Raw genomic sequence first — 23,348 nt, 5'->3', positions numbered from 1 at the left:
TAAGTTTTAGTAGCATTTGAACACAGAGTTTTCTGTAATAAAATCTTACTAAACTTAACAAAGGGTTGTTTTACATTTGCTGATAGAATTTTTAAAACAATAATTTTCCCACTAATCTTTCTGTATGACCCATGTTATATTACAATGTTTCTAATGTCTTAAAGTATTTGAAATAAAAAGACAATCTTTTATTTTAAAGCATTTGAAATAGAAAAGGACAAATAATCTTTTATGACCATGAAATTGTTACAAGTTTTAGCATTAGAAAATAAGTTTTTAAAAAAACTTAGTTGAGTAGCGAACAATAGTTTCTTTTGCAGAGAAATAGAAAAACTGTAGTGAGTTTAAAACGTTATTTTCTTCAAACTTTCATCTTGCTCTAAAGCATAATTTTGTACTATCCTTAAAGAAGAAATTCACATTTATTATGTAATTCTCCCCTGATTTAATAAAATTTTCCTTTACATATGTATATGCATAGAAAATAAATTCCAGTAATTTATTTTGAAAAACAACTCAATCATTAATGTAAAAGGTATAAAAAGAACAGAGACTTAAATAAAAACAGAAGAAATCAAAATTACATATCAATGATGGATGTGTGTGTGTTAACAATTTTCAGGGGTTTGGAAAATAGATTGTTTGCTTGTACAGGAAACTTAAGGAAATGTATTCAGTTTGAAAATTTTCCCTTAAACTTAAAATTTTGTTCTTAAACAAAATTTAAGAACTCTGTTTAGAAGCTGTGTAACATCCTAAATATTAAAGAACAATTTTAAGTATTATTTCATCCTTAAGACCCAATCATTAAGGACAATAAAGAAGTTTAAAAATAAGAGTCTGAACTACACTAAGAATTAAAGAAAATAAATTAGCAAATTAATAAGATGATTTTTTAAACCCATCAAAGTGTTTCCCAAACTTGCCTGATCTTATAAGTTACCTGGGGTACTTTTTAAATACAAACTCTCATGTGTCATCCCAGATATACTATTAAAACCTCCTTAGGATGAACTTGCATATCAAGGTGTTATTTATATATCTAGGATGTCACTCAGGCATGGGCAGATTTGCGAAATCCTAGCAGATTAGGTTTACAAAAACAAAATAAACAAAACAAAACAAAACAAAAAACCATCAACAAAAAAACCTAAAACTTAAAAACAAAACAAATTTTATTGTTCAAGTGAGGGAAGAGCAAAGGAGCCATGCACAAGAATGTTCATTGCATCTATGCTTGTAATAGAAAAAATAGGGGGAAAAAATCTAAATGTACATCAGTAAGAAAACAAAAGATGAATGACAATGCAATTGTGCAATGGAATACTATCTACACTAATAAAAGAGAAACATCCAAATTGACCGTCCCTCTGCTACGCCCACCAGTCAATCAGGAGCGAGTATGCAAATTAACCCAACAAATATGGCGGCAGCCATAGAGCTGGAGCAAGCAGGAGGCTTGGGTTGCCCCTGGTGACGGAGGAAGCCAAGCTTCCTGCCCACCCTGGCCTCTGCTCTGGGAGGGGCTGAGCTGGCCATGCCCCCATGGGGTGAGGGTCCCCGCTGGAGGGCATGGCCAGCTTGCAAACGGCGATCAGCCCCTCACCCAGGCTGGCCAGGCACCCCAGCAGGGACCCCCACCCTGAAGGGGGTGTGGCCAGCTTGAAAACAGGCTGGCCACCCCCCCCCCCCCAGTGGGGACCCTCACCCCATGAGGGCATGGCCAGCCTGCAAACCACCACAGGCCCCTCGCCCAGGCCACCCCACGCCCCAAGGGAACCCCCACCCTGATCTGGGACACCCATGAGGGCAAACCAGCCGGCCCCCACCTGTGCACCAGGCCTCTATCTATACTAATAAAAGGGTAATATGCTAATTGGACTGGGAGACCTGCCAGGAGACCTTCCGGACATTCTTCTGGACAAAGCCATGGTGGCGGGGCTGAGGTAGAGGTGGTTAGAGGCCAAGAGGGGAGGGCAGTTGTGGGTGATCAGGCCAGGATGAGATAGCAGTTGTGGGTGATCAGGCCGGCGAGGTGGGGACAGTTGGGGGTGAGCAGACCAGCAGGGGGGCCAGTTGGGGGCAAGCAGGCCATCAGTGGGGGTCAGTTGGGGGTGATCAGGACAGCGGGGGGGGGCAGTTTGGAGTGAGCAGGCCAGCAGGGGGGCAGTTGGGGGAGAGCAGGCCAGTGGGGAGGGAAGGTGGGGGCGAGCAGGCCAGCAGGGGGGGCAGTAGAGGGTGAGCACAATGGCACGAGGGGCAGTTGGGGGTGATCAGGCTGGCAGGGGGGCATTTGGGGGTGAGCAGGCCAGTGGCGGGGGCAGTTGGGGGCGAGCAGGCCAGCAGGCAGAGTGGTTAGGGCAGTGGTCGACAAACTGTGGCTCGTGAGCTACATGCGGCTCTTAAGCCGCAGTTTGCCGCTCTGTTGACTAATGAGTTTGCTGACCACTGCATAAGGCATTACCCTTACCCAGAAGTTTTGACTTCAGGTTAAAGGCATTAGTACATTATTAAAATGTTTTTTAAGTGTTTTTCCCTAAGGCAGTGTTCGGCAAACTCATTAGTCAACAGAGCGGCAAACCGCGGCTTGCAAGCCGCATGTGGCTCGTGAGCCGCGGTTTGCTGACCACTGAGTTAGGGGCAATCAGGCAGGCAGGCAGGTGAGCGGTTAGGAGCCAGCAGTCTCGGATTGCGAGAGGGATGTCCGACTGCTGGTTTAGGCCCGATTTCAAACCGGCAGTAGGACATCCTTTGAGGGGTCCCAGATTGGAGAGGGTGCAGACCGGGCTGACGGACCACCCCCCTCCGTGCACGAATTTCGTGCACTGGGCCACTAGTACTTCTATAAAAATAAATAACCTACATCTATATACAGTAGTTCTTCATCATTTGCAGTTTCAGTTACCCACGGTCAGCCAAGGTATGAAAATATTAAATGGGAAATTCCAGAAATAAACAATTCATAAATTTTAAATTTTAAGCCATTCTGGGTTGCGTGATGAAATCTTGTACCATCCCACTCTGCCCAGCCCCACTCCCAGGGATGAGAATCATCCTTTTTCCAGGGAATCCACACTGTATACACTACCTGCCAATTAGTCACTTAGTAGCTGTATGGGTTATCAGATCAACTACCTATGTATATCAGTGTTTGTGTTCAAGTAACCATTATTTTACTTAATAATGGCCCAAAACACAAGACTAATATGCTGATAATTCTGATATGCCAAAGAGAAGCCATAAGGTACTTCATTCAAATGAAAAGATGAGTACAGTACAATGAGATATTTTGGGAGAGATACCACATTTACATAACTTTTATTACAGCATATTATTATAATTTTTCTATTTTATTATTAGTTATTGTTGTTAATCTCTTACTGTGTCTAAATTTTAAATTAAACTTTATCATAGGTATGAATGTATAGAAAAATATAGCATAGGGCAGGGGTGGGCAAACTTTTTGACTCGAGGGCCACAATGGGTTCTTAAACTGGGCCGGAGGGCCGGAACAAAAGCATGGATGGAGTGTTTGTGTGAACTAATATAAATTCAAAGTAAACATCATTACATAAAAGGGTACGGTCTTTTTTTTTTTTATTTCAATAGTTTTATTCATTTCAAACATTTTAACAAGAATGTAAACACTAATTATTATAATTTGAAACTTCAAAAAAATGGAGGAATCATAGCACAATAACATACCTTATATTGAAGATGGCAAAGGCAAAATAAAATTGCCTAACAAAGGAAAGGTACAAAAGCCTTTCAAATTAAACTAAAATATAATAAAATAATTTAAAACTAAAACAAATAGAAAAGAACAAAATGAGTAAACAGTAAATTAAACATTTTCTTTAGTGCAACTTCCAAATTATGCCCGGGACGTAGATGTAGATGGCAATGTAGACTGGGTTGAAAGGTTTTTGGTCTTTAAAACATCAACTTCAGTGGGAACAGTGTTGTTGGTCTCCTTTTTAGCTAATGCTCTGATACTGTGCTCTCCAGGGACCTGTCTCCCTACATCACCACGATAACGTGTCTACGAATTCCCAGGGTGATGTGGGGGGACGCGTCCGCGGGCATTACAAGGAGCCTCTGGAAGATTGAGAGGTTGTTCCTTCTACTGAATGGGCGGATATAAATGCGCCCACTCAGAAGAAGGAGCTGTGGCCGTGTTTCCCGACGTTGCCATGTTAACACTGCTGCTGGTGAAGGAGCGGAGGGGAGAGCAAGAGAACCCTCTGCTCTTTCGGCTCTGCGGGCCGGATAGAACAGCTGAAAGGGCCGGATCCGGCCCGCAGGCCGTAGTTTGCCCACGGCTGGTATAGGGTTTGGTACTATCTACGGTTTCAGGCATCCACTGGGGGATAAAGTACATAAAATATGTACATAAAATAACTAAGGTACATAAAATAACTATGTATGTGTTAATATGTATATACGTGTGTGTGATTATATGTTTTTTCAAACTATTTACAGTATAAAACAATAAATCTATGCTAGTATAAAATAATGGATGATTGATTACAACCTGTGTTGGTGATGGTATTAACAAATAATTTTTGGAGGGAAATCTGCATATGTAAATTTATTTAAACAATATTGGTAACTATATATATAAATAATGCTAATATGAATTAATTGGGGATTATTCAAATAAATTATGATAATTTAAACACTCTTGAGACATTAAAAACAGGTGGAGTCCTTAAAATGCTACTAACTTGAAAATACTTTTAAACAAATAAAAAAGCAGGTAGCAGAATAGTTCATGGTATATTATTCCATTAAAGTAGATAAGTAAATAAATTATGTGAGTATAATAGTGAGTACTGAACATTTAGAATATACACTAAAATATTTATCTTTAGACATTACAAGTTACATGTATTTTTAAAATTTTGTGTAAGAAACCCAAAGATAAAAATAGACTAATATTTAAGAAAATGTTATATAGAATGAGGAAGTTGAGGGGAGGTGGAAGAAGGCAAAGGGGGTCCTGGCTGCATGGTTCAGTGCTCGTTGGTCTGGTTCCTAGGTTGCAGGTCCCATCCCTGGCCCCAGGGCTGAGTTGGGAGACAACCAATCAATGTGTCTCTCTCACATCAATGTTTCTTCTCTCTCACCCTCTATCAACCCCTTCCACTCTCTCTGAAAAATCAATGGAAAAAATATGCTTGGGTGAGGATTAAAAAAAGAAGAAGACAAAGGGAGATAAATATGGACAAAATTGGGCGATGGGTGCACAATGCAGTATGCAGATGATGTCTTGTTGAGTTGTATACTTGAAACCTGTGTGGTTTTGTTAACCAATGTTACCCCAGTAAACTCAATGAAAAAGGCCAAATACTCAAAAAAACTTCAGGGTTTAATAAAGTAGAATTTATTTTTTTAAAGTAGAATTCATTTTTTAAAGTTTTATATGAAATGAATTAAACTAAATATTTTTAAATGGTCAGTTAGTATTCAACTGAGGACATGTGAAGTACCTTGTGCTATTTTCAGAATCATTCTGTAACTTTGAAATGATTTCACAATAATGTTTTTTTGTAAAAAGACCACTTACATAACAATGGGAGATTTTCTTTGTTTTGTTTTTGAGGTTTCTTGTTTGTTTGTTTGTTTTTGCCTGGGACATGGATTTCCAACCCTATCCAATATTAAGAATTGCATAAGGTGAAAGATTTATAGGATCTGAAAAGGAACCCTCATTCACTGCTGCAGGAATGTAAACTGGTACAGCCACTATGGAAAGTAGTATAGAGGGTCCTTCAAAAATTAAAAATTAGAGTTACTGTATGACCCAGCAACTTCTCTTCTGGGTATCTAACTGAAATTTTTGAAAACATTTGTTCACAAAGATTTATACACCCCATGTATTCATTGCAACATTATTCACAGTGGCCAAAACATGGAAACAATCAAAGTGTCCTTAGCTAAATGACTGGATAAAGAAGATGTGGTACATATATACAATGGAATACTACTCAGCCACAAGAAAAGATGAAATAACTGCCATTTGCTACAAAACAGATGGATCTTGAGAGTATCATGCTAAGTGAAATAAGTCAGACAGAAAAAGTAAAGAACCATATGATTTCACTCATATGTGGCATATAAAACTGAAAGCAACAAATGAACAAGCCTGAAAAACAAACAAATCTCATAGACACAGAAAACAGTATGGTGGTTATGAGAGGGAAAGGGATGGGGAATAATAAAGGGTAATGGGGGCTAAATATATGGTGATGAAAGATTTGACTTTGGGTGGTGGGCACACAATGCAATATATAGGTGATATATCATAGAATTGTACACTTGAAACCTATATAATTTTATTAACCAATGTCATCCTAATAAATTTAATTTTTAAAAAATAACTGCATAAGGAACTTAAATGCAGATTCTCAGATATGACTCCAATTTACTGAACTGGAATCTTCAGAGTCTGGAAATATTAATGTTAAGTGTCTGTTATGATGTGGCAGGTTTAGAAAATATTGCCTGATAACCTTGACAACAAATTTTTAGAAATAAATGAAATAAGACAAAAAAGAAACAAAAATAAAATAAAAACTTCAATAAACAAAGTAATAGTGTTCGTGGACATATGAAAAAACAGGAATGCTCATTCATTATAGAACCAAATTGGAACAATATTTTTCAAAGCCAATTTCTATGACAATTAAAAGTATCCAAAATATATGCATAGCCTATGGACACAGACAACAGTGTGGTAATGGCCAGAGGGAAGGGGGTAGGGGCTGGGTGGAAATGGGTAAATGGGGGGGATGGGGGACATCTGTAATAGTATCAACAATAAGAAAATAAAAACATCCATAGTAATATACAGCAATGACAGTTCTAGGAATTTAATACTCTCATATTACTATTTAAAAAACTATGTACAAAGGGTTTCAATCAACACTGTCTCTCATAGATAAAATTACAAACATCCCAAAGTTCATAAATATGGGAATGGATGTGTGTGTGTGTTGTCTTTATTTTGAAGGAAAATATTTGGACTGATTTACAGTAAAATATAAATAGTATATTTCTTGAGGCAAGGATAAAAGCAAATATTTTCCTTCTACATTTTCTGTATTTTCTAATTTTACTGAGGGATTTTTCTGGCACCTTGGGAGTTTGCTCAACCTAGGCAAAGGACAACTCAGAAGTGCCAGAGATTTTAGCATTCTCAGGGTAACATGCACTAATAAAGACCTGCATCTGTGGATAAACATTCCAGATTTGCAACACTGATTGGGATAGTTCTGAGGAGCATTCTACATGGTTCCTTAGACTTAAGCAAAATTGAGCCAGTTGTGTTTTGGCCATGTCTGTCTCTGGTGTTATATTTCTAACAACTTTTTCATCCTAATATTATATGCAAAATTATTTTTCCTATATATTATTTTCAATGGTTTTATGTCTTTTTATCTAAACATTTAGTGTCTGCATGTAAGTGTATAACAAGAATATGGCACTTCATTATTTTTTTCCAAATAGATAACCAATTATCCCATCACCATTTCTTCAACAATACAGTATAACCTCTCCCCACTGATTCAAAATATTTCAGTCAGATTACTAATATTTCTCTTTATTTGAGTTGGACAATTGGCTTTCTTTTCTGTTTCATTTTTTCTATATTTAGTCTGGCATAATATTTTTAATATTGTAGCTTCACAATACTTTTTAACTGTCAGTATAACTTTCCCAAATAATTGTTTGAAAGACTTCACTCAGTGTTGCTCTAATTTAGAGGCCATGTTAGAGGCTTGTTACAAAGTTGTACTAATGTCATTTAGAGGAGACCATAAGTTTGTCATAGGCTCTCAAGATCTGAAAATCCACCAGCAAGAATCTATTAGAAAAAAAAAAAGACTCTATTACTCACTTGCCTCATCTCATAGAAAGACCACACAGAGATCCTTCATAAGAGGAACCACTAGCTAAGCTTTATATTTCAAAGTCCTTAAAAGGGGAAGGGGGTGCTGTCTGAAGGGTCTATATTTATAGAATGTTTCAGCAGCAGATACAGGTTGCCAAGATTTTACAACTTGAATCCTATTTTTCAACTGAAAATAATAGTATTGTCTAATTATAACAACTAAAAGATTAATGCATACCAATGGAAAATAAAAACAAACACCCCCTTTAAAAATCAACAGAAAGGGAAACAATTAAGGTGAAAAAAATGTTAATGTTACTTCCTACCTGTTTTCCAGACTTCCTAGCCTCACCCTCCTTCCCTGCTCTGGTTTCAGTCTGGGACAAAACCAGCAAGTCCTGGTGAGTGGAAGGAAGAGAAGTTGGCTTTTAATGATATAGAAGAGAAAGGAGCAATTCTTTAAAAGCTCCAGCAGAAATCAGGAAAAGGGGCAAATACAAACTACAAAATATTATGGCCCGCTTGGTCTCAAAGATTGCTAAATAGAGGGAAATATAATAAGGCATGGGCAGTAGCCTGCCGTAGGGATGGTGAGATGGCGAAAATGAGAAAGGTGGCTCCGCCATTCCCCTGCCCCCCACCCTCCTGCCGTACAGCAGGTATGATCCATAATTCCGGATCTGAGCTCACAGTGACGTGATTCTTACCAGACGTAAAGCTGACGCGAGCGTTAGTTTCTCCTCCTACTTGCGGTGTGAGTCCTTGGTAGCTGTGTCTGCTCACTATTGCCTTCAAAGCGAGCCTGTAGCCCACGGAAGGAGGAAGTCATAGAAGCTGACCTCGATCCATTTCAGGTTGGTGGTCGCTGACTGGGAGAGGGGTGGCAGAGGGCAAAAACCAGATTGGGTCCAGGACTAGATTCCCTTTACCCCTCCCCCGATGCCCACCCATTTGGTGCAAGAAATGGATGATATAGGGAGGGGCCAAGAGTTGACATTGTGTACCAGTTTGAATCTTCTAGGAGATGGGTGATTGGGCGACATCTGGGAGGGAAGAATCAGAGAAGGGATTATCGAGGAATGGGCCGGGCAACGGGAGGGGGGCATAATCATGAAATCGGGTTGGGGATGACGGGCTCCCCACCCGGTTTAGGCCTCCGTTACCGGCATCTCTTCACCCTTCGTCCATATTTGGTGTCTGAAATGGTGGGCTGCGGGAAAGGCGCGGGATGGCGGTTGCTGCAGAGAATATAGGGAAAGGGATTAGGCCTGGGAAACAGGTCCCTTCTGCAGAGGAGGCGGTCGAGTGGGCGGGTTTTTAATTGAGGGATCTAGGCAGAGAGCGAGAAACTGTTTCAGGTCTTTGCGGGTCGGTGTAATCGTGGTCGCTGAGTGTACACCCTAGGGTAGGCATGACAAAGTGCTGAGACTGAAGCGGGTCCAGGTTTGCATGCCCTCACTATTCTGCTCCCTTCGTCCATCTTGGTACATAAAATGATGGGCAATGAAAGGCCACTGGGTCTCAGAAGGTCCTGGCTGATACCCAGATCAAAATTCTTTATGAATAAACCACGTTGCCATGCAGAAAGCTCTTCTGATTACCCCCCTGGAAAGTTGTCCATTTGCGTTCAAGAAATGGTAAATAGGTGACGGGAGGGACAAGACAGTGGGGTAAGGGACCTAAAGAATATGTAAAACTGGTTTGGAAATAATCATTGATTATAACACCTATTTCTGGAAGGCGTGTTAGGGCATCACAGGAAGGGAAAAGAAGCTGTGAGACCCAATGAAGGAGAAAAAGATGGTGGCAATACTTGACTAGCAGAGTCCCAAATAAGCAATGAAGCTGTCCTTTAATCAAGTGATCAATCCTGGCCATTGTCATATTTCTGTCTGCAGGTCTTTAGGTCCTTTGTTGCAGCAGATATCAAGGCTAAGAGGAAACCTGCTTCTGATCCCTGAAGGTAGGGGAGTGCTTGGGATCCTAAAATGTAGGGGTATCAGAGATTAAACAGAAACTAGGGGACTCAGCCTTCTGTGCCCGAATTAAGAGCAGGAGAAACTTGTGTAAGTCTTTAGAAACTGGGTCTGTGGCTGGTGAGGAAAGAAGAAGGTGGAGGGGCAAACTCGGGCGCCCCTGGAAGGCTTATCAGGATTCCTGGTCTCTCAACCACGTCCCACCCACCACTTGTCCTGCGTTTTTGTGTGAGGATTGGCCTAGGGAAGGATTTTCAGGGAAGGTGGTGGGCTTTGTGGGGCAGGGCTGGGTCTGGGGCGACCCCTGGAGGGCGCGCGAAGTCTCTCAGATGGGGAAACCTTTGCCTACAGGGTTCTGAATCAGGTTGTTACAACGTATTGAATCATTGCTTTATTATCTCCTAGAAAGAAGCAGAAAAAAAACTCAACATGGAAAATGTCCCCAAGGAATGCAAAGGAGGTGAGCAGGCTCCGGTGCAGAATGAAGAAGAAGCCTGCCCTTTGGGAGGTGGTGAAGTCCAGGAGCCTGGAGGAAATATTAGAGAGGGTTGGGCTCCACCTGCCCAGGATTTTAGAGAGGATATGCCCAATAGGCTTGTCAATAACATTGATATGATAGATGGAGATGCAGATGATATGGAACGGTTCATGGAGGAGATGAGAGAGCTAAGGAGGAAAATTAGAGAGCTTCAGTTGAGGTACAGTCTGCGTATTCTTATAGGAGATCCCCCTCACCATGTCCATCATGATGAGTTTTGCCTTATGCCCTGAATGCTGAGGTTAAGAATTATAAACCCCCTGCTTCCCACACTTGCATTTTTTGATGTACCCATTATGGTGAATCTTTGGTGTTCTTTTATTTTTCTGATTGGACATTTCATTTTGACTTAGTCTGTAACTTTTTCTGTCAGCAGGGGAGTTTCATTAACTTGCATGGAAAAATGCTTAATAAATATCACAAAGTTAATAAAGCAGTTTAAAAAGCAGTTTATAGATATACTATCTCATTTAAAAGCATGCATATTTTATATATGTCAGAGTGTGTTTTTTATTTTCTTGTTTTTCTCATTTTTTTCAAAATGAATACACATGTATTATATGTATCAGAAAACAAGTAAGAAGCAAAGAACTTGTCAATGATCTTATGAAGGGAATGCAGACAATTAAATACTTGAGACACAATTTAAAGACATTAATTTTATATTACCTCTGTATCTCTTAGGATGTCTGGTCTAATTAGAATATTGTGCTTTTATTATTATAGATACATTTCTTTAAAGTCAGCCTATTTATGAAGATACAGCAATACATGCCTTACAGGGCTATTGTGGAAATCAATAAGGTAATAACTGAACTCTGGCTGGCTCTATCCACACATGCAAGGCCCCAACCCTCTAGGTGCCATTCATATTTAGGGAAGGGCCAAGGAGTATGCTTACCAGCAAATACAGTTGACTGCCAGGTGGGTAACAGCTTTGTATACTTATGCCGCTGGAATATGCCATGACTGATTGGCACCCCTTCCCTGTAAAATGCCATGACTGCTACGTTCTCCTTCCCCTTCTGTTCAGTTTTGTTTTCCTCAACTTGTCCCAACCACAGCTGATGAGCTGGAGTGCTAAAGGTGAAAAAGACCCATTAATTTCTCTGGAGCCTTCAGTGGTCTGACTCCCCATTTTTGCCTTTCAGAAACGTGGAATATGCCCCCTTCCTGCTTTAAAATAATAATCAGGTGCATACCCTTTATGGTTTTTCTCAGACTTTTTCTCACCCCCGTTCCCTAGATAAGTGAATGACACTAATGATAGTGTTCTCAGAATTGGACTATCCCTTTTATCTTTGGATGAATTTAGCCCAGTTTTCTTGACTCACCATTTCCTGTGCATACACTGCTATAGGTTTCACTCTGAGAATATACAGGTGTTTTGAGGGAGGCTTTATGTCCCCAAGACTGTTCTGGTCCACACCACTCTCACGCACCCCAGGAATTCACAGTAGTCTATACTTACACTAGCCTACATGGACCCAGAGTAGTTTCCTTCTTCCTTTGCTTTGATTGTTACTGTGCCAAATAAAACTGTAATCACAAATCATTGGGAAACTGGCTGGGATTGGGGACCTGGTAGATGGACCATTGTTTTAGAACATATTCCACCACCCAGTCATCACTGCTCCCAAATTGATTGTGCCCTTCTATCAGTAACTATATTGTCTCATTTGTTCTCCTACTCTCAGTACCTAGCACATAGTCTGATAAGTTGTAGGGCACAATAGTTAATTATAGCTGAGTCAAGAGTCCTGCAATCTGGGCCAGGGTTTCCTTTGATCATTTATGGGCAAGTAACATCTTTTCCCTATAGACTAGCTTGTAATTGAAAAAAGTATCACAACAGAGAAAGCATAGTACACCAATGTTAACACACGGACTTACTATAATGTTACATACATACCAGTATTTATCAACAAGTGCTATGCAGACCACCTACACAGAATCACCTGAGAAATTGGCTAAATATTCAGGAAACTAGGTTTTAATCCACACCCACTGCATCCTACAAGTTCATCTTTGGACTTAGATAAATTAAAATGGAGACCCCAGTTTTAATTCAAGTATTAAAGTTATTAATTTAGTTTAAAATTATATATATAATTTTAAGTGCCTTAATTAACCTATATACATCAGGCTTTATGTTCCCACTAGACTACCATGTTTAGAGACAACTGTCTTGTTTTATACCGTTATGTTTAGTGCATAGGTTCTCAACCTTGGCTATAAGTTTCATTTATTTGAGATTTTAAAGTGTAGCTCAGAACCTACTCCCAACCAATGGAATCAGACTCATGAGAAGTGAGACCTAGGAATTATCACATTGTAAAAACTCTCCCATTGATTCTGATGTACATGCAGAGTTGAGAACAATTGGGTATAATTTGTGACTAAAATATCTTTGGTTCATTTTATCTGCACTACCCTTGGTTGACTGTGTGAACCTAACCAAGTCATGTCATTTGTGTAGAATATATATCTTGTTAAAGAATAAAAAAAGGAGAAATTACACCCCAAAACCAACACATCAGACCCTTTTAAGATGGTATAATGTCAGGATGCCTCTAAGTTTGATAGCCTATCAAATACTTCAGAATCACATGTGGAGCTTGATTAAAATACAGAATCCCAAGAACCACTCTTTGGTAATTGTGCCCAGGTAACTGTATTGGTAACAACCTCCCAGGTGATTCTGCCCCACACTAGAGTTTGAGAATTACCCGTGCATACAGTTTTATCTCAAGTATATTAAGGACAAACCAATCAAATAACTAGAAGAAAATATAGATATATGTTCATCTGAATTTAAGGAAAAGAACCTAGGAAGGCCTATTTGAGCATTAAAAAATAAGAAAAGATGAAATCATAAAGGGGAAGATTTATATTTACTATATAAAATTATTAAATATTATCTAAAGTAAAGCAAGACTAAATTAAAGTTCAAGGGGAAAGATTATATGTTTTAATAAGATGTACTTCCTCAACTAAAGACCATATAATGCCTTTCACTTTTTCATTCAAATTCGGGTAATAGATAAACAATAACATGAATAGATATTACATTCCTCTCGCCCATTTAAAACCTTGATTGGGAGAATCTGTTTTAGCCATTTTCAACTTGTAGAATAACTAGGGAGTGTTTATCTGCTTGTTTCAGGGAAGGTGAAAATAGTGATAAAAACTCATTTGCAACAGATCGTGCCACTCGCTATGAGTATTGGTGTCCTGTGGCTGCTGTAAAAATCACCACAACAGAAATTTATATTCTCACAGTTCTGAAGTCAGAAATTGACATGTGGACAGGGCCATGCACCTACTAGAAGCTCTACAAGAGACTGATCATTGCAATGCAACCCCTATCGAAACTATTCTCAATAAATCAACAAACAACAAATACTGGTGAGGATGTGGAGAAAAGGGAACCCTAGTGCACTGTTGGTGGCATTGTAGATTGGTGCAGCCACTGTGGAAAGCAGTATGGAGATACTTCAAAAAATTAAAAATGGAACTGCCTTATGACCCAGAGATTCCACTTCTGGGAACTTATCCAAAGAAACCAAAACACTAATTCAAAGAGTATATGTATCCCTATGTTCATTACAGCATTATTTACAATAGCCAAGATTTTAGAAACTGCCCAAGTGTCCATCAGTAGATGAGTGGATTAAACAGCTATGGTACATTTACACAATAGAATAGTATGGTACTTGGCCATAAAAAAGAAGGAAATTTAACCCTTTGCAACAGCATGGATAGGCCTGGACACCATTATTCTAAGTGAAATAAGCCAGTCAGAGAAAGACAAGTACCATATGATTTCACTCATATGTGGAATCTAATGAACAAAATAAACTAATAAGCAAAGTAGAGACAAATTCATAGATAAAGAGCAGACTGGCAGCTCAGTGTGTGTGTGGGGATTCTGGAGGGTGGCAAAATTAAGAAAAAAAGAAAAAATTGGGAAAGGACCCATGGACAAGGACAACAGTGTAGCAGTTGGGGGTGGGTGGGTAGAGGTGGAGGAGGGGGGAGTAGAGGTAGGAGGGATAAATGGGGATGGGAAAAATACAATAAAGAAAAAAATGCCCTATGAGGATATAGTGAGAAGACAGCTGTATTCGAGACAAGGGGAGAGGCCTCAGGAGAAACCAGACCTGCTGATTACTTGATCTTGGAATTTCAATTTTCAGAACTGTTAGAAATTTCTGTTGTTTACGTCACTCAACCTGTGATATTTTGTTATGGCAGTCCTAGAAGACCAATACAAGATATAACAGATTGGTGGTTGCCAGGGACTATGGGAGAATCTAAAGAAGGGAAACTGCTTAGTGAGTAAGGTGTTTTACTTTGAGGTAATGGAAGTGTTTTGAAACTAGATAGAGGTAGTGGTTGCACAATATTGTGAATGTACTAAATACCACTGAATTGTTCACTTTGAAATGGTCCTTTCTTGGACTTTTTATTGTGGAAAAATATACATAACACAAAACATACATTTACATATACATATACACACATTTATAAGTACAATTCAGTGGCATTAAGCACATTCACATTGTTGTAGAATCATCACCACTACCCATCTCCAGAAAATTTTCATCATTCCAAACTAAAACTCTGTAGCCATTAAATAATAACTTCTAGTTTTCCCCTCTCAACAGCCCCTGGTAACCACTATTCTACTTTCTGTCTATAGAATTTGATTATTCTAGGTACCTTATCTAAGTGAAATAAGACAATATTTGTCTTTTTGTGTCTGGCTTATTTAACTTAGCTTAATGTTTTCAAGGTTCACCGATATTATAGTGTATAGCAGAATTTTATTCTTTTTTAAGTGTGAATCATATTCTATGGACTGTATATACCACATATTATTTACCCATTCATCTCTTAGTGGACACTTGGGTTGCTTCTCCCTATTGTGAATAATGTTATTGTGAACCTGGGAGTACAAATATCTGTTTAAGCCTCTGTTCTCAATTCTTTTGGACATATACACAAAAAATCTTTTAGACATATACACAAAGTGAAGTTGCTGGAACATATGGTAATTATACAGATCTTGTTTTGTGGAAACACTACACTGGTTTTCACAGCATCTGCACCATTTCACATCCCCACCAGCAGTGTACAATTGTTCTAATTTCCCCACATTATTTCCTGAGTGTTTTTTTAATAATAACTACCCTAATGGGTGTGAAGTCATATCTCACAGTGGTTTTGATGAGCATTTCCCTAATGTTTAGTGATGTTGAGCATCTTTTTATATAATTTATATATCTTATTTGATTAAATGTCTATTCAAGTTATTTGTCCATTTTTTATTTGGTTTTTTTTTTTTTGGTTGTTTTCGTTGAGTTGTAGGAGTCCTTCATATAGTCTCAATATCAACCCTTTATCAGATACATAACTTGCAAATATTTTTTCTAGTTCTGTAAGTTGCCTTTTCATTTTCTTGATAGTGTTCCTTGATGCACAAAAATATTTCATTTTGATAAATTCCAATTGCCTTAGTAAGTTCTGACTACTATTTTTAAAAATCATAAACTGGGTGAATTAAACAACAAACATTTTTTTCCCTCACAGTTCTGGAGGCTGGAATGTCCAAGATCAAGGTTCTGACAGAATTAGTGTCTGGTGAGAACCCTATTTCTGGTTTGCAGATGGCCACCTTCTTGCTGTGTCCTTACATGGTGGAGAGAGAGAGCGAGCTCTGGTCTCCTCTTCTTATAAGGACAGTGATTCCATCATAGGGGTTCCGCCGTCATAATGTCATCTAAATGTAATTACCTCCCAAAGGTCCCATCTCCAAATATAATCACATTGGGGATTAGGGTTTCAACATATTAAATTTGGGAAGACACAAACCTTCAGTTCATGTCTTTCTCACATACAAATTGCATTCATTCCATCCCAACAGCCCTAAAAGTTTTAATTCATTTTCCAGCATAAATTCAAAAGTCAAAAATCTCATCTAAATATTATATAAATGAGATCTGGGTGATATTTTAGGTATGATTCATCCTTAGAGGCAAAATTACTCTCCAGGTGTGAACCTGTGAAATCAAATAACTTACGTGTTTCCAAAATACAATGGTGGGACAGCCATAGGATTGACATTCCCATTCCAAAGGGGATATAGGATAGAAGGAGTGATGGGTCCCAAGAAAGTCCAAAACCTAGAAAGGCAAATCCTATTAGATCACAAGGCATGAGAATAATCCTCTTTGGCTTGATGATCTGCCATTCAGACCATCTGGCATGGCAAAATCACTCCCTCAGTCCTTAACGGTGCTGACCCTGTCACAGTTCTGTGGTAGCCCTTCCCACTAGCAGCTTTCTGTAGGGTCCCCATTCAAACATGAGCTCTGCTAGGTGGAGGTCATGTCCCCAGGGTGCAAATTATGTGCTCTGATTGTGGACAGCCCCACCATCATGGCTTTGGTTAGAGGCCATCTGGTCTGTTGAAACTGAGATGGGGGCCCTGGTCATCTCTGAATAACTTTCATGGTCATTCTTCTCTTTTCTTGAACAATCAAGTTCATAGTTGAATAACTTTATCATCCTGTATTGTAGGATCTAATATGATTAAAAGTTCCTTCATTTTATCCCATCTCTGTTCTCTTTAATTCAAACTGGCAGTATTCCTGATGGGATGGCTGATTAGGTCTGTGGTTCACACCCATACTAATCATATAAAATGGTTATTTGGTCACACACTTGGAACTTGCTCCTCTATTTTATTTATTTATTTAGTTTTGCAATATAAAAAGGCTGAGAATTTTCAAGATCTGTAAGTTCTGGTTCCTTTTAGTTTAACAATTCCTTCTTCAATCATTTCTTTCTTCTTTTTTAAATATGTAGTAACTCCTTTATTTTTTAAAAATTAAATCTTTATTGTTCAGATTATTACAGTTGTTCCTCTCCCCCCGCCCCATAGCTTCCCTCTACCCAGTTCCCATCCACCCCCTGCCCTGACCCCCCCTCACACTGTCCTCATCCATAGGTGTATGATTTTTGTCCAGTCTCTTCCCGCACCCCCACAACCCTTTCCCCCCAAGAATTGTCAGTCCACTCCCTTTCTATGTCCTTGATTCTATTATATTCACCAGAATATTCTGTTCATCAGATTTTTTATTCACTTGATTTTTAGATTCACTTGTTCATAGATATGTATTTGTTGTTCATAATTTTTATCTTTACCTTTTTCTTCTTCCTTTTCTTAAAGAATACCTTTCAGCATTTCATATAATACTGCTTTGGTGGTGACGAACTCCTTTAGCTTTTTCTTGTCTGTGAAGCTCTTTATCTGCCCTTCAATTCTGAATGATAGCTTTGCTGGGTAGAGTAATCTTGGTTGTAGGTTTTTGCTATTCATCACTTTGAATATTTCTTGCCACTCCCTTCTGGCCTTCATAGTTTCTGTTGAGAAATCCTCTGACAGTCGTATGGGTACTCCCTTGTAGGTAACTAACTGTTTTTCTCTTGCTGCTTTTAATATTCTCTCTTTGTCTTTTGTCCTTGGCATTTTAATTATGATGTGTCTTGGTGTGGTCCTCTTTGGATTCCTTTTGTTTGGGGTTCTCTGCGCTTCCTGGACTTGTAAGTCTATTGCCTTCACCAGGTGGGGGAAGTTTTCAGTCATTATTTCTTCAAATAGGTTTTCAGTATCTTGCTCTCTCTCTTCTTCTGGCACCCCCATAATTCGGATGTTGGTATGTTTGAAGTTGTCCCAGAGGCTCCTTACACTATCTTCAAATTTTTGGATTCTTTTTTCTTTTCCGGTTGGGTGTTTTTTGCTTCTTTGTATTTCAAATCTTTGACTTGATTCTTGTGATCCTCTAGTCTGCTGTTAGATCTCTGTATGTTATTTTTTATTTCAGTCAGTGTATGCTTAATTTCTAGTTGGTACTTTTTCATATCCTCGAGGGTCTCACTAAATTTATCGGCCTTTTCTAGAAAATACTTGAAAAACCTTATAACTGTGGTTTTGAACTCTATATCCAGTCGTTTGTTTTCCTCCATTTCTTTCATTTGTGACCTGTTTCTTTGTCTCTGCATTTTGGCTGCTTCCCTGAGTTGATAGAGTGGCTTTGTGTGCTAGGTGTCCTATAGGGCCCAGTGGCTCAGCCTCCCCAGTTACCTGAGGTGAACACTCTTGGTGCACCCCTTTGTGGGCTCTGTGCACAGTCTTATTGAAGTTAAGCCTTGATTGTTGTTGGTATCACTGGGAGGAATAGACCTCCAGGCCAATTGGCTGTGAGGATCAGCTGTGTCTACGCAGGGAGAACTTCTGTGCTGGAGACACCCTTATGGGAGAAGACTTGCAAAAGCCTCTGTGCTCAGCTTGAATGGGGCGGAGTCTCAGGGCGGAGCAGACAGCATTGGTTTTCTGTCAGTCCTGCCCTAATAAGCCCCTATGTCTCAGTGTCCCGTGGTAATCGCTGCAAGCACCTCTGAGAGAAAGCCGCCCTCAAGTTCCACCTGCTTCCTGACAGTCCAGTTTCTCCCTGAATGAGTCTGGGTCCCCAGAGTCTAACCTGGAACTGGAGTTCAGTGCATTCTGGAGCTTTTATCTCGCTCCCACATGAGAAAGTCAGCTGCGTACTCAGTTGCCCGCCCTCTCCGCGCATGCGCCTCAGTAACTCTGCTTTCCGTAGTTCCTCTGAGTCTCAGTGTGCTTTTCTCTTTCCTGACAGTCCAATTTCACCCCGTATGAGTCTGGGTCCCCAGAGTCTCACCCGGAACTGGAGTTCAGGGCAGTCGGGAGCTTTTGTCTCCCTCACACTTGAGAAAGCCAGCCGCGCACTTAGTTGCCAGTCCTCTCCGTAGGTGCATCTCAGTACCTCTGCCTCCTGTAGCTCCTCTAAGTCTCAGTGTACTTTTCTCTTTCCTTCTAGTTGTAGAATTTCCACTCAGCCAGCCTTCCTGCGGTTCTGGATGATGTCTGTTTTATCTTTTAGTTGTAGTTTAGAAATCGTTGTGCGAGGCAGCAGTTTAGGTGTTTACCTATGCCTCCATCTTGGTTTCTCAGTCTAGTCTCACTTTCTGTAAGTTCACTATTGGTGTATAGAAATGCCATAGATTTATAGCATTAATTTTGTATCCTGCTAACTTGCAGAATTGATTTATTAAGTCTAATAGTTTTTTGATGGAGTCTTTCGGGTTTTTTTATGTACAATATCATGTCATCTGCAAATAAGGACAGCTTTACTTTTTCTTTTCCAATTTGGATGCCTTTTATTTCTTCTTCTTGTCTAATTGCAATGGCTAATACTTCCAGTACTATGCTGAACAGGAGTGGTGAGAGTGGGCATCCCTGTCTTGTTCCTGTTCTTAGGGGAAATGGTTTTAGTTTTTGCCCATTGAGTATGATGTGTGCTGTGGGTTTATCATATATGGCTTTTATTATGTTGAGGTATGATCCTTCTATTCCCACCTTGCTGAGAGTTTTTATCAAGAAAGGGTGTTGGATTTTGTCAAATGCTTTTTCTACATCAATTGATACGACTATGTGATTTTTATTTATCAATTTGTTTATGTGATGTATCACGTTTATTGATTTGCGGATATTGTACCATCCTTGCATCCTTGGGATAAATCCTACTTGGTCATGGTGTATGATCTTTCGGATGTAGTGCTGGATCCGATTTGCTAGAATTTTGTTGAGGATTTTGGCATCTATGTTCATGAGGGATAGTGGCCTGTAATTCTCTTTCATTGTGTTGTCTTTATCTGGTTTTGGTATTAGGGTGATGCTGGCTTCATAGAATGAGCTTGGAAGTGTTCCTTCCTCTTGAACTTTTTGGAATAGTCTGAGGAGGATAGGTTTTAGTTCTTCCTTGAATGTTTGGCAGAACTCTCCTGTGAAGCCGTCTGGCCCCGGGCTTTTGTTTGCCGGAAGTTTTTGATGACTGCTTCAATTTCCTCCATAGTTATTGGCCTATTGAGATGTTTAGATTATTCCTGATTGAGTTTTGGAAGGTTGTAATTTTCTAGGAATATGTCCATTTCCCCCAGGTTGTCCGGTTTGTTGGAATAGAGTTTTTCATAGTATTTTTTAACAATCCTTTGTATTTTTGCGGGGTCTGTTGTTATTTCACCTCTTTCATTTCTGATTTTGTTTATTTGGGTCCTCTCTCTTTGTTTCTTGGTGAGCCTGGCTAGAGGTTCATCAATCTTGTTTATCCTTTCAAAGAACCAGCTCTTGGTTTTGTTGATCTTTTGTAGTGATTTTTTGTTCTCTGTGTCTTTTATCTCTGCTCTGATCTTTATTATTTCCTTCCTTCTGCTTTCAGTGGGTTTTGTTGTTGCTCTCTTTCTAACTCTTTGAGTTGTAGGGTGAGGTAATTTATTACCATTGTTTCTTGTTTTTTTTTTTGCAGTAGGCTTGTAGAGCTATGAACTTCCCTCTCAAGACTGCTTTCGCTGTGTCCCATAGATTTTGGATTGTTGTGTTTTCATTGTCGTTTGTTGCCATGATGTTTTTTATTTCTTCTTTGACTTCTCTGGTAATCTAGTCATGTTTTAATAGCATGCTATTTAGTCTCCATGTGTTTGATTTTTTTGGATTGTTTTTATTGTAGTTGATTTCCAGTTTTATGCCACTGTGATCGGAGAAGATGCTTGATATGATTTCTATCTTCTTGAATTTGAAGAGACTTCCTGTGACCCAATATATGGTCTATCTTTGAAAATGACCCATGTGCACTTGAGAAGAATGTATATTCTGTGGCTTTGGGATGAAATCTTCTGAAGATGTCAATTAATTTCATCTGGTCTAGTGTGTCATTTAGGATTGATGTTTCTTTGAAGATTTTTTGTTTAGAGGATTTGTCCAATGGTGATAGTGGGGTATTAAAGCCCCCTACTATGATTGTATTTCTGTCAATCTCTCCCTTGATATGCTCCAGGAAATTTTTTATGTATTTGGGTGCTCCTGTATTGGGTGTGTATATGTTTACCAGAGTTATTTCTTCTTGTTGGATTGCTCCCTTTAGTATTATGAAGTGGCCTTCCTTATCTCTTGTTATGTCCTTCACTTTGAGATCTAATTTGTCAGATATAAGTATTGCTACCCCAGCTTTATTTTTCATTTTCCTTCACCTGAAAAACCTTCTTCCATCCCTTCACCCTCAGTCTGTGTGCATCTTTTTTACTTAGGTGGGTCTCTTGTAGACAGCAGATATATGGGTCATGTTTTCTATAGAATCAGTTACCCCATGTCTTTTGATTGAGGCATTTAATCCATTTACATTTAAAGTCATTATTGATAGGTACTTGTTTGTTTCTATTATTATTCTTTACCCCTGTGTTCTTTCTTCGCTTCCTATTTCTTCTTTTTATAGCAGACCCTTTAGCATTTCTTGCATTGCTGGTTTGGTGGTTATAAACTCCCTTAGTCCTTTTTTGTATGTGAAACTCCTGATTTCACCCACAATTTTGATTGATAGTCTTGCTGGGTACAGTATTCTTGGATTCATACCCTTCCTTTGCATCACTTTGTATATTTCATTCCATTCCCTTCTGGCCTAATGTGTTTCTGTTGAGAAATCAGTAGCTAGTCTAATGGGGGATCCTTTGTAGGGAAATTTCTGTCTCTCTCTGGCCGCTTTTAAGATTCTTACTTTGTCGTTGCTGTTTGCCAATTTAATTATAATGTGCCTTGGCATCAGTCTTTTGGGGTTCATTTTGTTTGGGACTCTGTGAGCTTCTTGGATTTGTGTGGGTTTTTTCTTCCCAATATCAGGGAAGTTTTCTGTCATTATTTCTTCAAACAGGTTTTCTCTTCCTTGATCAGTTTCCTCTCCTTCTGGCACCCCTATTATGTGGATGTTGTTTTGTTTCAAGTTGTCCCAAAGTTCCCTTAGACTCTCCTGCTTTTTAATTTTTTTTTTTCTGGAAGCTGCTCTACTTGGGTATTTTTCCTACATTGTCTTCCAGCTCACTGATTTGGTCCCCTGCTTCTTCTAGTCTACTGTTGATGCTTTCTATTGAGTTCTTTATGACAGCTATGTCATTTTCATTTTTTCATGGTTCCTCTTCATTTCCTCTTGGTTCTTACACATATTGTTGATTTTGTCTTCCATTCTTTTCAGCCACCTTATGACCATTTCTCTGAATTTTTTTCTCTGACAGGTTGCTTGCCTCCATTTCTTTTACTTCATTTTCTGGTGATTCCTGCTTTTCTTTCATATGGGGGCTGTTTCTTTGTCTCCCCATGATCTCTCTTCTTTGGGTGCCTGGTTATGTAGTTCTCTCTCTTCTTTTCCCAGGTGAAATCTGACCTTTCCTTGAGGGGGTGCAGAGCTCCTCTGAATCTGCATGCTTGCTCCACTTGGGGACTGGTGTTCTCAGGTTCACAGCTGTTTGCTGGGTGCTGTAGTTTTAGATTCCTGGGATTTTCAGGCTTCCAATAACATCCCAGTATTAAACTTTTAATCACAGACTAACCTCAGTGCTGTCGGATGTGCTCTCCACAGCCATCTTCTGCCGCTGGTCCGCCAGCTGCCCAGTGGCATCTCCCCCCTCACCCCCCACCCGGCAAACTGCCTTCACTGCCTCCTCCCTCCCCATGAGCCCCGCTGCCGGCTCGACTCAGTGGCCGCCTGAGCCCCACTGCAGTGGCAGTGCAGCAGTAGCTCCCATGGAATGGGCTCAGCGTTGACACCAACCCTCAAACACTGCGTGCCCAGCTTGAGACGTCTGTGCACCAAGCCTGGCACCAGGTCTCCACCCTTTCTTCCTCTCCTCCTTCTGCCATGGGGCGGGAACCATTTTTGATCACTTCTTATTATTCTCTTTCATCCACTCAGCTGCCAAGTCTTACATCTTAATTATCACTTGGATTTGTTCATTCTTCTCTCTTCCTACTACTAGTGCCTTAATTCTAGCTATTGTTACATCAATAAAACTGGATTGCTGCTAA

At 39.5% G+C, this 23,348-nt stretch overlaps 2 protein-coding genes across 2 annotated transcripts in view; both read left to right on the top strand.

The window, feature by feature from the left end:
• Positions 1-10,302: 10,302 nt before the first annotated feature.
• BEX5 (brain expressed X-linked 5) lies at positions 10,303-11,065 on the top strand (the record flags this gene model as incomplete). The annotated part of the gene is made up of 1 exon (XM_080652409.1): positions 10,303-11,065. One exon carries the CDS (start codon positions 10,303-10,305, stop codon positions 10,642-10,644), a length of 342 nt encoding a protein of 113 aa, XP_080508535.1. The 3' UTR covers positions 10,645-11,065.
• Positions 11,066-11,137: 72 nt separating this feature from the next.
• Positions 11,138-23,348, top strand: part of ZMAT1 (zinc finger matrin-type 1) — a 119,985-nt gene continuing 107,774 nt past the window's right edge. Inside the window, exon 1 of the mRNA XM_080652407.1 lies at positions 11,138-11,215. The gene's annotated coding sequence lies outside the window, so the exon portion shown is untranslated. The remainder of the gene's footprint in view (positions 11,216-23,348) is intronic.

This window comes from Plecotus auritus, assembly GCF_963455305.1.
Source record: "Plecotus auritus genome assembly, chromosome: X".
NCBI classification, from domain to species: Eukaryota; Metazoa; Chordata; class Mammalia; order Chiroptera; family Vespertilionidae; genus Plecotus; species Plecotus auritus.
The sequence above is the reverse complement of the archived record's forward strand: the minus strand, read 5'-3'. Positions and strand labels throughout refer to the sequence as shown.